This window comes from Megachile rotundata, chromosome 9 (genome assembly GCF_050947335.1).
Source record: "Megachile rotundata isolate GNS110a chromosome 9, iyMegRotu1, whole genome shotgun sequence".
NCBI lineage: Eukaryota > Metazoa > Arthropoda > Insecta > Hymenoptera > Megachilidae > Megachile > Megachile rotundata.
In genome coordinates, this window is record NC_134991.1 from 16,630,025 (window position 1) to 16,641,403 (window position 11,379).

General features: G+C 39.9%; 4 protein-coding genes across 9 annotated transcripts; 2 read left to right on the forward strand and 2 right to left on the reverse strand.

Moving 5' to 3' along the window:
* Positions 1-90: 90 nt before the first annotated feature.
* On the forward strand, positions 91-2,827 carry LOC143265185 (fatty acyl-CoA reductase wat-like). 6 transcript variants are annotated; one of them, XM_076535778.1, is made up of 9 exons: positions 91-647; positions 810-949; positions 1,026-1,274; positions 1,334-1,415; positions 1,500-1,673; positions 1,740-1,938; positions 1,996-2,235; positions 2,291-2,548; positions 2,614-2,827. In XM_076535778.1, the coding sequence occupies exons 1-9, from the start codon at positions 584-586 to the stop codon at positions 2,747-2,749; spliced, it is 1,542 nt and encodes a 513-aa protein (XP_076391893.1). In that variant the 5' UTR covers positions 91-583; the 3' UTR covers positions 2,750-2,827. The 6 variants fall into 6 exon arrangements, with proteins under 6 accessions (XP_076391893.1, XP_076391889.1, XP_076391892.1 ...); XM_076535774.1 differs by having other exon boundaries at positions 1,500-1,938; XM_076535777.1 differs by lacking the exon at positions 91-647 and having other exon boundaries at positions 654-949.
* A 2,998-nt stretch (positions 2,828-5,825) lies between these two features.
* pasi2 (Protein) lies at positions 5,826-7,554 on the reverse strand. Its single transcript, XM_003707925.3, has 4 exons — positions 7,038-7,554; positions 6,831-6,960; positions 6,422-6,753; positions 5,826-6,339 (listed from the first exon to the last, which is right to left on the reverse strand). The coding sequence occupies exons 1-4, from the start codon at positions 7,233-7,235 to the stop codon at positions 6,238-6,240; spliced, it is 762 nt and encodes a 253-aa protein (XP_003707973.1). The 5' UTR covers positions 7,236-7,554; the 3' UTR covers positions 5,826-6,237.
* Positions 7,555-7,677: 123 nt separating this feature from the next.
* On the reverse strand, positions 7,678-9,212 carry LOC100876596 (formylglycine-generating enzyme). Its single transcript, XM_003707926.3, has 4 exons — positions 8,487-9,212; positions 8,238-8,409; positions 7,985-8,171; positions 7,678-7,892 (listed from the first exon to the last, which is right to left on the reverse strand). Exons 1-4 carry the CDS (start codon positions 9,037-9,039, stop codon positions 7,737-7,739), a joined length of 1,068 nt encoding a protein of 355 aa, XP_003707974.2. The 5' UTR covers positions 9,040-9,212; the 3' UTR covers positions 7,678-7,736.
* Positions 9,213-9,306: 94 nt separating this feature from the next.
* Positions 9,307-11,290, forward strand: meigo (Solute carrier family 35 member B1 homolog meigo). The gene is made up of 2 exons (XM_012296158.2): positions 9,307-9,899; positions 10,227-11,290. Exons 1-2 carry the CDS (start codon positions 9,513-9,515, stop codon positions 10,800-10,802), a joined length of 963 nt encoding a protein of 320 aa, XP_012151548.1. The 5' UTR covers positions 9,307-9,512; the 3' UTR covers positions 10,803-11,290.
* The last annotated feature ends 89 nt before the right edge of the window (positions 11,291-11,379 follow it).

Sequence of the window (11,379 nt, forward strand, 5' to 3'; positions counted from 1 at the left end):
TATTTCTTTCTTTCCTTCTCTTACGAATGTTCTTATAGAACGATCATTTACCTGCGCGAACAGCGCCCGTCTTTCGACTGTGTTTTATACCTGTACATTTGTTGTATTTTACATTTCCGTTTGTAATAAAGAGAAATTATCTCCATTTTTTACAGAAATACTCGATTTATTCTTTGCGCCTTTCACTGTTATTCTCGCTTCGTGCCATATCGGTATCGAACTTCTGACGCTTCCTCGTTTACTTTCCGCGTTTTCCAACTTTTGCCTCTTTCTACGCATCTAAACGTACGGAACATTTCGGCTTATTCCGCGAATTTCGGGATGAATCCCCACTACCGGTTATTCTCGAAGTAGAGTCTTGTCTCTTTCTCTTCAGCCTTTTTCCGCGTCCTTCTACTGTCCCTCTTGGGTCATCTCGAATTGTCCCGAATCGTTGCGAAGGTCGCAAACGAAAACCGCAAACAACGTTTAGTATCGCACAGACTGTCTGGCGCGCTTACGTTGTATTTTAAACCCAGTTGGAACTTAAAAAGAGCAACGACGAAGAAGGAAGTAAAGAGAACGAGTGAAAAAGGTGCGAACAATGATAAACTACCACTCGTCGCTCGTGCGGACGTTTTACGCTGGACAAAGCGTGTTGGTGACAGGTAAATCTCGATCGGATGTTTCTTTTGCTTTCATTCGCGACTGCGTTAGCGACCAATCACTTTTTCTGCGTATTTACGAGTTTAATATGTCTATACATCTCCACGAACAAAAGAGATATTCTCTCTCTGTTTGCGGTAAAACGAGGAAACGTGTGCACACAGGCGGAACTGGGTTCCTGGGAAAACTTCTGATCGAAAAACTGCTTCGAACGTGCACAGAGATGAAATGCGTTTATGCGTTGGCGCGGTCGAAGGAAGACGAATCCGCGGAGGAACGTTTCGAAAGAATATTCGAAGAAGCCGTAAGTATTTGATTAGTCGACGCTTCGCTCTGTAAAAACCACGTTCTATTCAATCGCGTTCGGCTACACGAAAAAGGTGTTCGATCGTCTGAAGAAAGAGGTCCCGAAATTCCGGCAGAAAGTTCGGATAATCTCCGGCGACTGCACCTTGGCCGGCCTGGGTTTGTCAGCCGCGGACGCAGATTTGTTAACGCAGGAAGTCTCGGTGGTATTTAACGTAGCGGCCACCGTACGATTCGACGAAAACTTAAAGAAAGCGATCACGGTGAACGTGACTGGAACCAAAGAGCTGATGGATCTGTGCAAATGCATGCCAGCTTTGCGGGTAAATTCCACATCGATCGAAATCGAGTAAAATTTGATAACTCGAATCGTATTGCGTAGGTTGTGATACACGTTTCAACCGCCTACAGCAATTGTATTCGTAACGACATCGAGGAGAAATTTTACCCTGCTCCCATACCCGGTAAGTAAACGGCATACCCTAATTTTCGTGCGCGGCCGTACGTGAACGGCCAGAGACATATTGGATATCGGTGTTTACGAACAGCCGAACACGCGATGGAATTAGCCGCGAATTTCACGGACCAGGAATTGAACGAGCGAACGAAGTCGCTGCTCGGTGCCTTTCCGAATACCTACGTTTACACCAAGTGCATCGCGGAGCAGTTGGTGCGGCGATACGGAGAAGACTTGCCCGTTGGAATATTTCGCCCGGCTATAGGTAAAGTCGTAACGTTTGCTGCGTTAAGCAGTCGCACGCTGTCGGTTTCTTTTTTCCTTCGATCAGTTCTCTCGACGTACAAGGAACCAACGGAGGGTTGGGTCGATAATATCTATGGTCCGACCGGCGCTCTCGCAGCAGCCGGTATCGGCCTCCTGAGGACCATGAACATGGACAAAGATCGCGTCACCGAAATGGTACCAGCCGATTACACCGTGAACGCTCTTATCGTTACCGCTTGGGCGGTCGCGACGAAACATTGCAGGTAACTTTTTTGGAAGGAACCAAGGTATACAATTTCGTGCGATCGTTACGTTCGTAGAGACAACGATCCACCTATTTATAATTACCACTCTTCGTGGGGCACCGCCATCACATGGGGACAATACATGGACCTTGCCGTGAAACACGGGAGACAAGCTCCGAGCGTTCGCAGCGTTTGGTGCTACAATTTCACCCTTGCTAAAAGTCCGTACACGTATTTCCTTTTGACGATGCTTCTCCATCTGCTACCCGCCACGCTCGTTGACGCTGCGAGAATAGTTGTCGGCAGAAAACCTAGGTGATTTTAACTACCGTTTCCCTTTCTTCTTTTACTATTGTCTTTCACTTTGCAGTTTTCTGAAAATGTACAAGAAATTGCACAAGTTTTGCGCGGTCACCAGCTACTTTGGCACGCGTGACTGGAACTTCTCTTACAGCAATACCGAGAATCTCTGGGATAGCCTTTGTCCGGAAGATCAATCTTTATTCGCATTTTCGATGAACAAATTTGACTGGGATGACTTTATGTACAAATGCGTACGCGGACTGAGAGTACACATTTTTAAGGACGATCCGAGTACGATAAATCACGCAAAATTACGAATGGCCAGGTAACGATCGCGTGTGAACTGAACCCGCGTACCATCGTGATACCATTTCTTTTCTCTTTTTACAGATTCACTGTTCTTCACAACATTATTAAGTACACCGCATTCCTACTTGTTATTTGGTTTTCGTATCGTACCGTATACATATTATATCGTGTTACAGTGGCTAACCGAATATTTCTCGATACTCGATCTATCGTTTAATGCATTCGGAAAATAGTTCTGTTTCGTTATCTCGTATATATTTTTTATAAGGTGCAAATAAAAGAAATTGATCAATGATACGTTCGTTCTTATTCTCGATAAAGAAGAATCGCGAAATTCGTAAGCGACGATCTATTATGCACGTCGCGTTCTCTCGTTTCACGCGCATTCCTTCGACAAAGCATCGTGTGCAATTTCGCGTAGCTGTTACGCGACGCTGCCGCATCGCGAATCAGCGTTAGCGAAATATTCTGTTCGAAAGGTAGAAAAAAATAACGGAAACTATATTCCTGCGTCGCGTATATTTCGCTTACGATTACATACCGCAGTAACCGTTAAACGAAAACGTAAACTAGGTCTGTTTGATTAGGCGCTCCGCGCCTAACCTAACAATGTTGAGCGAGCGAGTAAACACGCTAAAGCAAAAATAGTCAACCGTGTCATCCGGTTGAATTGGTTGAGTGGTGCAAGAGAAAAGCGTGGACAAAAAAGTTGAAAAGTCAAGTACATAAGCGCGAGCAAATTCAATTTTGTATTAAAGTCTACGGGGATATGGTTTTTCGGTAACTATTCCTCCGCGGCATGCGCGGGCGGCGCGTAGGACGAATATACACGACAATGAGTATGCAAAATCGTTAATTACTCACTTTCTGAGCACAGTTTATGAACTTCTATGATTAAAGAATGGTTAGCAATGCATTATTTGCATGGTTCGATCATAAAAAATCATAAATAATGTTCGGGTAATGAGTAATTAATTATTTTGTGTTAGCATTGCGATACGTACATGAGCCGTCTATGTCAATTTTACTGCACATGCAAAGTGCAATATTTCGGCACTTTGACGACGTAGTATGGTTCCTGAGGCATTTAGAAACAAATTTCTATTAGGGTTTGATGCGTTTTGATGCCTAATAAAGCCAGGAAATCAATTTTTGTCGAATTTGGTCCAAAACGGTACAGGTGGCGCCATCTAGCGGCGAACGGCGGAACTACGAAAAAATAAAATTTTGATTTTCTCGAAAACTAGGCACATTTCCGAAATTCTGAGATATACAAATTGTTCCCTGTCGCCTACGGAATCGAACGAATCTAATTATAGCGCGCTAGGACCATTATTAAAGAAAATAGAAAAATAGCCCATTTCATGGACTAAAAAATTGCCGTCCATCTAGCGGCGAAAGTTGGAACTACAAAAATATAGAAATGCGATTTTCTCGAAAATTCGCGAACTTTGAGTACTTCTGAGGCTCAGAAAGTGTTATGTGATCGCATTAGACGCAAAATAAAGCAATAAAAGTTTCCTGAAAGCTATAATAAAGAAAATAAAAAAAATGTCATTTTATGGAGAAAATTTGTGGCGCCATCTAGCGGCGAAACTGCGAACTAAACTTAAAAAACGTATGTCCGAACACGCGTTAACGGGTCAAATAAAAATTGATTTTCTGGGTTTAATAGGCAAAAAAATGGAAAACTTATTCAACAAAAATTGCTTGAAAATGTCTAAAGAAGCATACTGCGTCGTCAAAGTTGCGAAATATTACTTTTCATATTTTTCCTTAACGCGTGTTCGGACATACGTTTTTTCAGTTTAGTTCGCATTTTCGCCGCTAGATGGCGCCACAAATTTTCTCCATAAAATGACATTTTTTTTATTTTCTTTATTATAGCTTTCAGGAAACTTTTATTGCTTTATTTTGCGTCTAATGCGATCACATAACACTTTCTGAGCCTCAGAAGTACTCAAAGTTCGCGAATTTTCGAGAAAATCGCATTTCTATATTTTTGTAGTTCCAACTTTCACCGCTAGATGGACGCCAATTTTTTAGTCCATGTTTTGGACTATTTTTCTATTTTCTTTAATAATGGTCCTAGCGGGCTATAATTAGATTCGCTCTATTCCTTAGGCCACAAGGAATAATTTGTATATCTCAGAATTTCGAAAAAGTGCCTAGTTTTCGAGAAAATCGAGATTTTCTATTTTTGTAGTTCCAACTTTCGCCGCTAGATGGACGGCAATTTTTTAGTCCATGAAATGGGCTATTTTTCTATTTTCTTTAATAATGGTCCTAGCGCGCTATAATTAGATTCGTTCGATTCCGTAGGCGACAGGGAACAATTTGTATATCTCAGAATTTCGGAAAAGTGCCTAGTTTTCGAGAAAATCGAAATTTTAGTTTTTCGTAGTTCCGCCGCTCGCCGCTAGATGGCGCCACCTGTACCGTTTTGGACCGAATTCGACAAAAATTGATTTCCTGGCTTTATTAGGCATCAAAACGCATCAAACCCTAATAGAAATTTGTTTCTCAATGCCTCAGGTACCATACTACGTCGTCAAAGTGCCAGAATATTCATTTTTTTATTTTCCTTATATGGGTGTTCGGACCTTCACTTTTTAGGATCAGTTTTTTCGGTGATAATTCGTTCGTGGCAAGTCCGATTAACATTTTTTTTTTTCTATGTCCATCTGGATGTACATATGCACGTGCATGCAAAATTTGACGAGAATTGGTTGAGTGGTGCCAAAGAAAAACGCGAACAAAGAAGTTGCAAAGTCAAGTATAAGAGCTTCGCTCGCCTTCGGCTCTATAGACGCTCTTTTCATGTTAACATACATATTTTTATTGTTTCGCGGTTTTCGTTTGTTCGTTGAATAACTGCGGAAAGGATTGACGAACATATGATTCGAAGAAATGCTCAAGAGCGAATAGCAAACGATGGGCGAATGGAAGGGACGTATGATGTAGTACATAAGTATCTATAAAACGTCACTTTCAAGCAGACACAAGTTTTCACGAAACGATGTGTCTCGCGATCGCTATCTATGCGTTAACGGGCACCATCGGGGTCCTCTCCAATTTAATTATAGCAATCGGTATATTCCTTTTAATCCTCTTCGGAAGGTGCATGTACTTTACGTACGTTACTTTTCATGTTATGATAGACTTGTTTAATGAAATGATTACGAATCGAATATTTACCAATGAAGAGCCGCCAAATGCTGAATGAACATTTACTCTGTAAATGTGTAAGTTTGAGATCGATTTCAATTTCAGTAAACGTGAAACCAGTAAAATCCTTTTCTCTTTTCGAGACATTTTATTTTTTATAATTTCAGCTACACATCGCTTTGACTTTAGATACGTTCGTGTAACGATACAAAATTTTATGTATAAAAACTTTCATCTAGTCCTCCTTACAGAAGTTTTGGACAGAATGTAAAATAAACTATAATAAACTAGAAAAACTAGAGTTAACTAGAAAAAATGGACGGACGACGGTTCGAAACTTAGACTTATATAAGAGGCACTAGAGCCGAGGCAGTATCTTAACTAGAGACCGGAGTCCCTATCATAACGAGTTACTTACGCCTCCTGTCATCGTGTTTCTTTTATTTCGTTTAGCCTAACGCGGCGCGCAAATCTAAGTTGCTTTTCAATACTTGCGTCGAATACGATTAAGCACAAAGAATACTGTGATCTTTGTATTTAATTAGCAGGCATCGTCGATACTGCGCTGTGCGGAGTTGTCGGACGAGAACCAGCAATAGAGTGGGTTGTAGATGCATTGAGTGATTGCATAGTACCAATCTGAAATGAAATTGTTTGCATTGATTCGTGAAACTAGTGTCTGTGATGAAGAGAGGATAAAAGACCACAACCAGAAACTTACCCTCAAATGTGCTAAATCTTCTAACCTGGTAAGGTCAGACAATTCCAAATACAAAGAATATACGATCAACCATCCATAGCAGGAAATACAAATAAATATTATCCACAAGAGGCACATTGCGATATTATAAGCAAATATCATGTCGTTCACTACGCTAGAAAATATAAAAGAAAATAATCTGAAGATTGTGAAAGCTGCGAAACAGTACAGCCATGGCACCATTTTTTTCTCGTATTCCTTCCGCAAAGCTGTTATCAGCATCAACGAACATACAAAGATTGCCATTCCACCAAGCATAGAAAATAAATCAAACACCACAAGGGCATTACGAACTAAAATAAAGAAAGAAATTATAGTTCTGTAGACTGATACATTTTTACTGATTCTTTAGTTAATGTATTATTTTTACCATGTTGGTTACCAACGTAAACAAACTCATACGATATTATGTAGTAACCATAATGAGTTGAACCTGGTGCAGCTTGCGAAAGACAATAAAGATCAAATATTGAAGTGCAAATGGTAAAAAGGGCCAAACACTGCGACAAAACGATAATTTTCATTAATTTGTTCGGGCATGGTAGATAGTATACTGAACATCGAATCGAACACCTACCAATGAAAATATCGCTGTAAACATAGCGCCTCTTTGAATGTCGAGTAAATAGGCATGCGTCAAAATTGGTTTTTGATACCAAGGTGTTTTAACGCTGCGCATCGATCGCGATGATTTTAAATTTGCACTACTCCGTGTGGTTACGTGCGAGTACACCGAAGGTGTACCCATACTGGGAGATTTTTTTCCGTAATTCATTTTTAGATTAATGTTCTGTTTAATTTCTTTTACTGTCTTTTTGAATACTGTCCTTGATTTTTGTTGGTGCTTGTCAATATCGTTGTCACGGATCTCCCTACGTTTTTGCGGTTAACTTACACAAACTCTTAACGGGCCTTTTTTTTAAATACTGTTACTATTTCTCAATGACGTTCTTTCTTTGATTGATAATTACTTCCAATCGTTTACAATTAAATTCACGTAGAAAACTGATGGAATGTTTTGCTAAAAACGTCAACATAAAGTCACGTTTACACATTGATGCATCGTTTCGACCATCGTTGGTTACGGGCCGACGCCCGATGTATGAAATAAACTACCCGAAATACATCGACGAGAGCCGAACGCTTCCGAACGAGCTTCGTAAGTAGGCAAGCATTTAGAGATGCAATTTGTTGCATTGGAAGGGATAGAATACGAGTTATCTAATAATTTAATTCCCTTTATTAAACGAGGCGTTAGAAATAATAATAGGTTAAATCAAAGGGAGAGAGCACATCGGAATCCGAGATTCCCGGCTGATGTATCGGGTGTATTTTGACTTCGCGCAGCGCATCTGTATCTAAAACAATAACTTTCGTGACACATATAAGAGCCACCTTTTTTTACTTTATCTGTACCATCAGATGGACCATTCTGAAATATATATATATACGTTTTATTTATATATGTCAAGGGTTTTCTTACAAAACAAAATCAGTAAAACCCGCGAAAAATATTGTACATACAGGATTCGAGGATCCTCCGCGTTTCGCCACTTCGACTGTCCACCAATCGGAAGTCCACTCCCAAACATTTCCAACCATATTGCGCAAACCGTATTTGTTTGGCGGGAATTTCGAAACAGGCGAAGTACCTTCGTACCCGTCCTCTTTCAAGTTAATACTTGGAAATTCACCTTGCCACGTATTTGCCCTGAAAGTCGTTTCGACGCGATAATTCGATTTTTCTTATTGTAATGTACTAATTATTCCTGTTTACCTATATTGCCCATTCGGAGTCAACTTATTTCCCCACGGATATAATCTATCGGAAAGTCCTCCCCGACAAGCCACTTCCCATTCGGCTTCGGTAGGTAATCGTTTACCTAACCATTTGCAATAAGCGACAGCATCGTTCCACGATACGTGGACAACGGGGTGATCCATTCTATCTGAATCGTTGGATTTTATTTCTTGTCATTTCCAATCAAAAGTCAGGAACTAGGGAGAAACAACAGAGTATACGCACGCGTGATATTAGAACCAGGACCTTCCGGATGTTGCCAGTTTGCATTTTTGATTTGCACCCACCAAGGAGCTCGAGCAACAACACTAGATATGTTCGCTCGAATTTCTTGCTCCAATAATCCCTCGAATACGAACGAATCGCCAAATTTTTCAGCTTCCGTTCGATATGCGGTCACGTCAACGAACATCGCGAAATCACGATTACTCACTTCCAATTCGTCCATGTAAAAACTGTCAAGAGATACACGTCGTTTCGGTCCTTCACCATCGGCTACGAAAATTGGATCGTCCGTTCCTATAGTAAAACTTCCTTCTTCTATCTTGGCCATATTCTTGATAACATCTTCGCGATTTATTGTCGTCGTACAATCATTAGAAGTATCACTTGCGGTACAGTAGCCGCGCGTTTCTTCGTTATCGCGTTTTCTCTCGGTCGTTGACGTTCTGTCGTCATTGCAACCGCAGTGAACAGATTTTTCGTTCGTGGCATCGGTTTCCAAACCGTCTACTATCAGAAAACACGCCGCGAGAATACTTGCGCGAACGATCAACATTGTTGATATTTTAGTTACAAATTTAAAAAATCGTTGTATTTGAAATCTACGAAACGTGATAGATATCGACCGGCATCGCTCGAATCTCGAACAGGTACAAATTACTTGAAATTACCAATATCCAGCTGGAACGAACGTTGCAAGCAGTTATAACCAAACAGCATTTGTCAAAAAAATGGCACAAAAACAAACACGGAACGGTGCTGCCATCTATCGATACATCGATCTGTTGCGATTGTCGACATGTGGATGCATGTGATTCGATTGAGCACAGAGTAGACCCTACTCTTTGGATTGAGCGTGCGAAACATAACCTATTGTTAAATGCCACGTACCATCTGTCCGTCGTTTACGTAGAATGTCTGATATATTTTTGTGTTTATCGTGATATCGGTCTATGACCGTAACAATATTGGTAGAAGAAGAAAACTTTTGGGCAATTTACCGTTCACGTAGACGGGTGTACAGTTACAATGGCTTCCTCAAAACGTTTTAAATTGCTGTTTTGTGCGCTTGGTATTTTCGTATGTTACTTCCACTTTGGCATGTTACAAGAGAAAATTACGAGAGGACAATATGGAGATGAAAAGAATAGTGAAAAATTCACTTATATGTTCACCCTAGTTTTCTTCCAATGTGTAGTTAATTATTTATTCGCCAAAACTATTTTATTAACGGTCATGAAGCAGGGCGAAGACACTACTCCGCGAACGTATTACGTGATATCTTCCCTCACGTATTTACTTGCGATGGTATGCAGTAATATGGCCTTGCAGTTCGTTAATTATCCAACGCAAGTAGTCGGAAAAGCCGGTAAACCAATTCCAGTGATGATACTTGGAGTACTTCTAGGAAGCAAGGTACTGTTCGAGTCTCCTTTATCTCCTTTTTCATTGTTTTGGTATATCTTCCCTTCCTTCTACTATTTCTTTCTCTGTATCTTTTATCTCTTTTCTCTTAATTTTTTGCATTTCTTACTAATGTGTCCTATAATCTTCCCATTTTGTGCTAAGGATTTCCCGCCTTGAACATTTCCTTAATCCTGTATCATTCTTGTACCACACAACACCGATCGGCAGAAGCTGGAATATTACTAACCCAATGACTACAAAAATTCTATGTATGTTTGGTTTATCACAGCATGTAAGAAAGTATAGTTTATATTAATCCATTGTATTTCTTTGCAGGTTTATCCGGTTAGGAAATACTTTTTTGTATTCTTAGTTGTCATTGGCATAGTTTTATTCATGTACAAAGATGTCAGTCCATCAAAGAAGCAAGCAGAGAGTCAAACAGGATTCGGAGTCCTATTATTGCTCTTGTCTCTAACAATGGATGGATTGATCAGCGCAGTACAAGAACGAATGAAAGCGGAACACAGTACCAAGTCTGGACACATGATGTTGAACATGAATGGTTGGTCCGTAATATTCAGTGGCATCGTCATCATAGCTTCTGGAGAACTTTTCCAGTTTATCCAGTTTTTACATAGATACCCTTCCACTATATGGCACATATCTACCTTCTCCATAGCAGGAGCATTTGGGCAGTACTTTATATTTCTGACCGTCACAGAATTTGGTCCATTACCGTGTTCCATAATAACGACGACCAGAAAGTTTTTCACCGTTTTAGGTTCCATATTGATTTTCGGTAATGCTTTGACATTTAAGCAGTGGCTAGGCACGTTTATAGTGTTTTCAGGACTATTCTTAGACGCTATGTACGGTAAAGACAAATCGAAAAAAGACGTGGTAAAGTAGCAAATGAGCGCGAGTGCGTGGGATCGTGAATCTTCGAATGGTACATGACACATGTTTTTACACGTTTGCCCTATGCGTTGTACGAGAGTTACATGTGATCAGATTATATTAGAATATATTAAATTATGTATAAAAATGTACGAATATAGCAGACATGTTTTTTATATTTGTAAATTAAATGTTAAAAGTATACTTAATAATTCGATTCTAATTTTACATATGTAATATATGTACATGTATGTATATGTGTGTGCGTATGTGTGTGCATGTACGAACGGACGCACAGCGAGCGGCATAAAAGTCCTTGTTTCCTTCGATTTATCGTATTACTTGTTATTTTCGAATCGTTTGGAAATATGCGACAAACATATGTATTTGTCTTGTGGCGAAGCAACGAAAACGATCTGCTGATTCTCGAAGATCGTGTTGCTAGCAAATGAATAAACACGAAAGGGGCAAAAAATACAAGCATTCCGTATACAATATAATCGAATATAATTTCATTTCTTTATAAGATTCTTCGCTTTTTTGTGAATTTTTTTTCGACGAAGATTTCAATAAAATCGTAATATTGAAC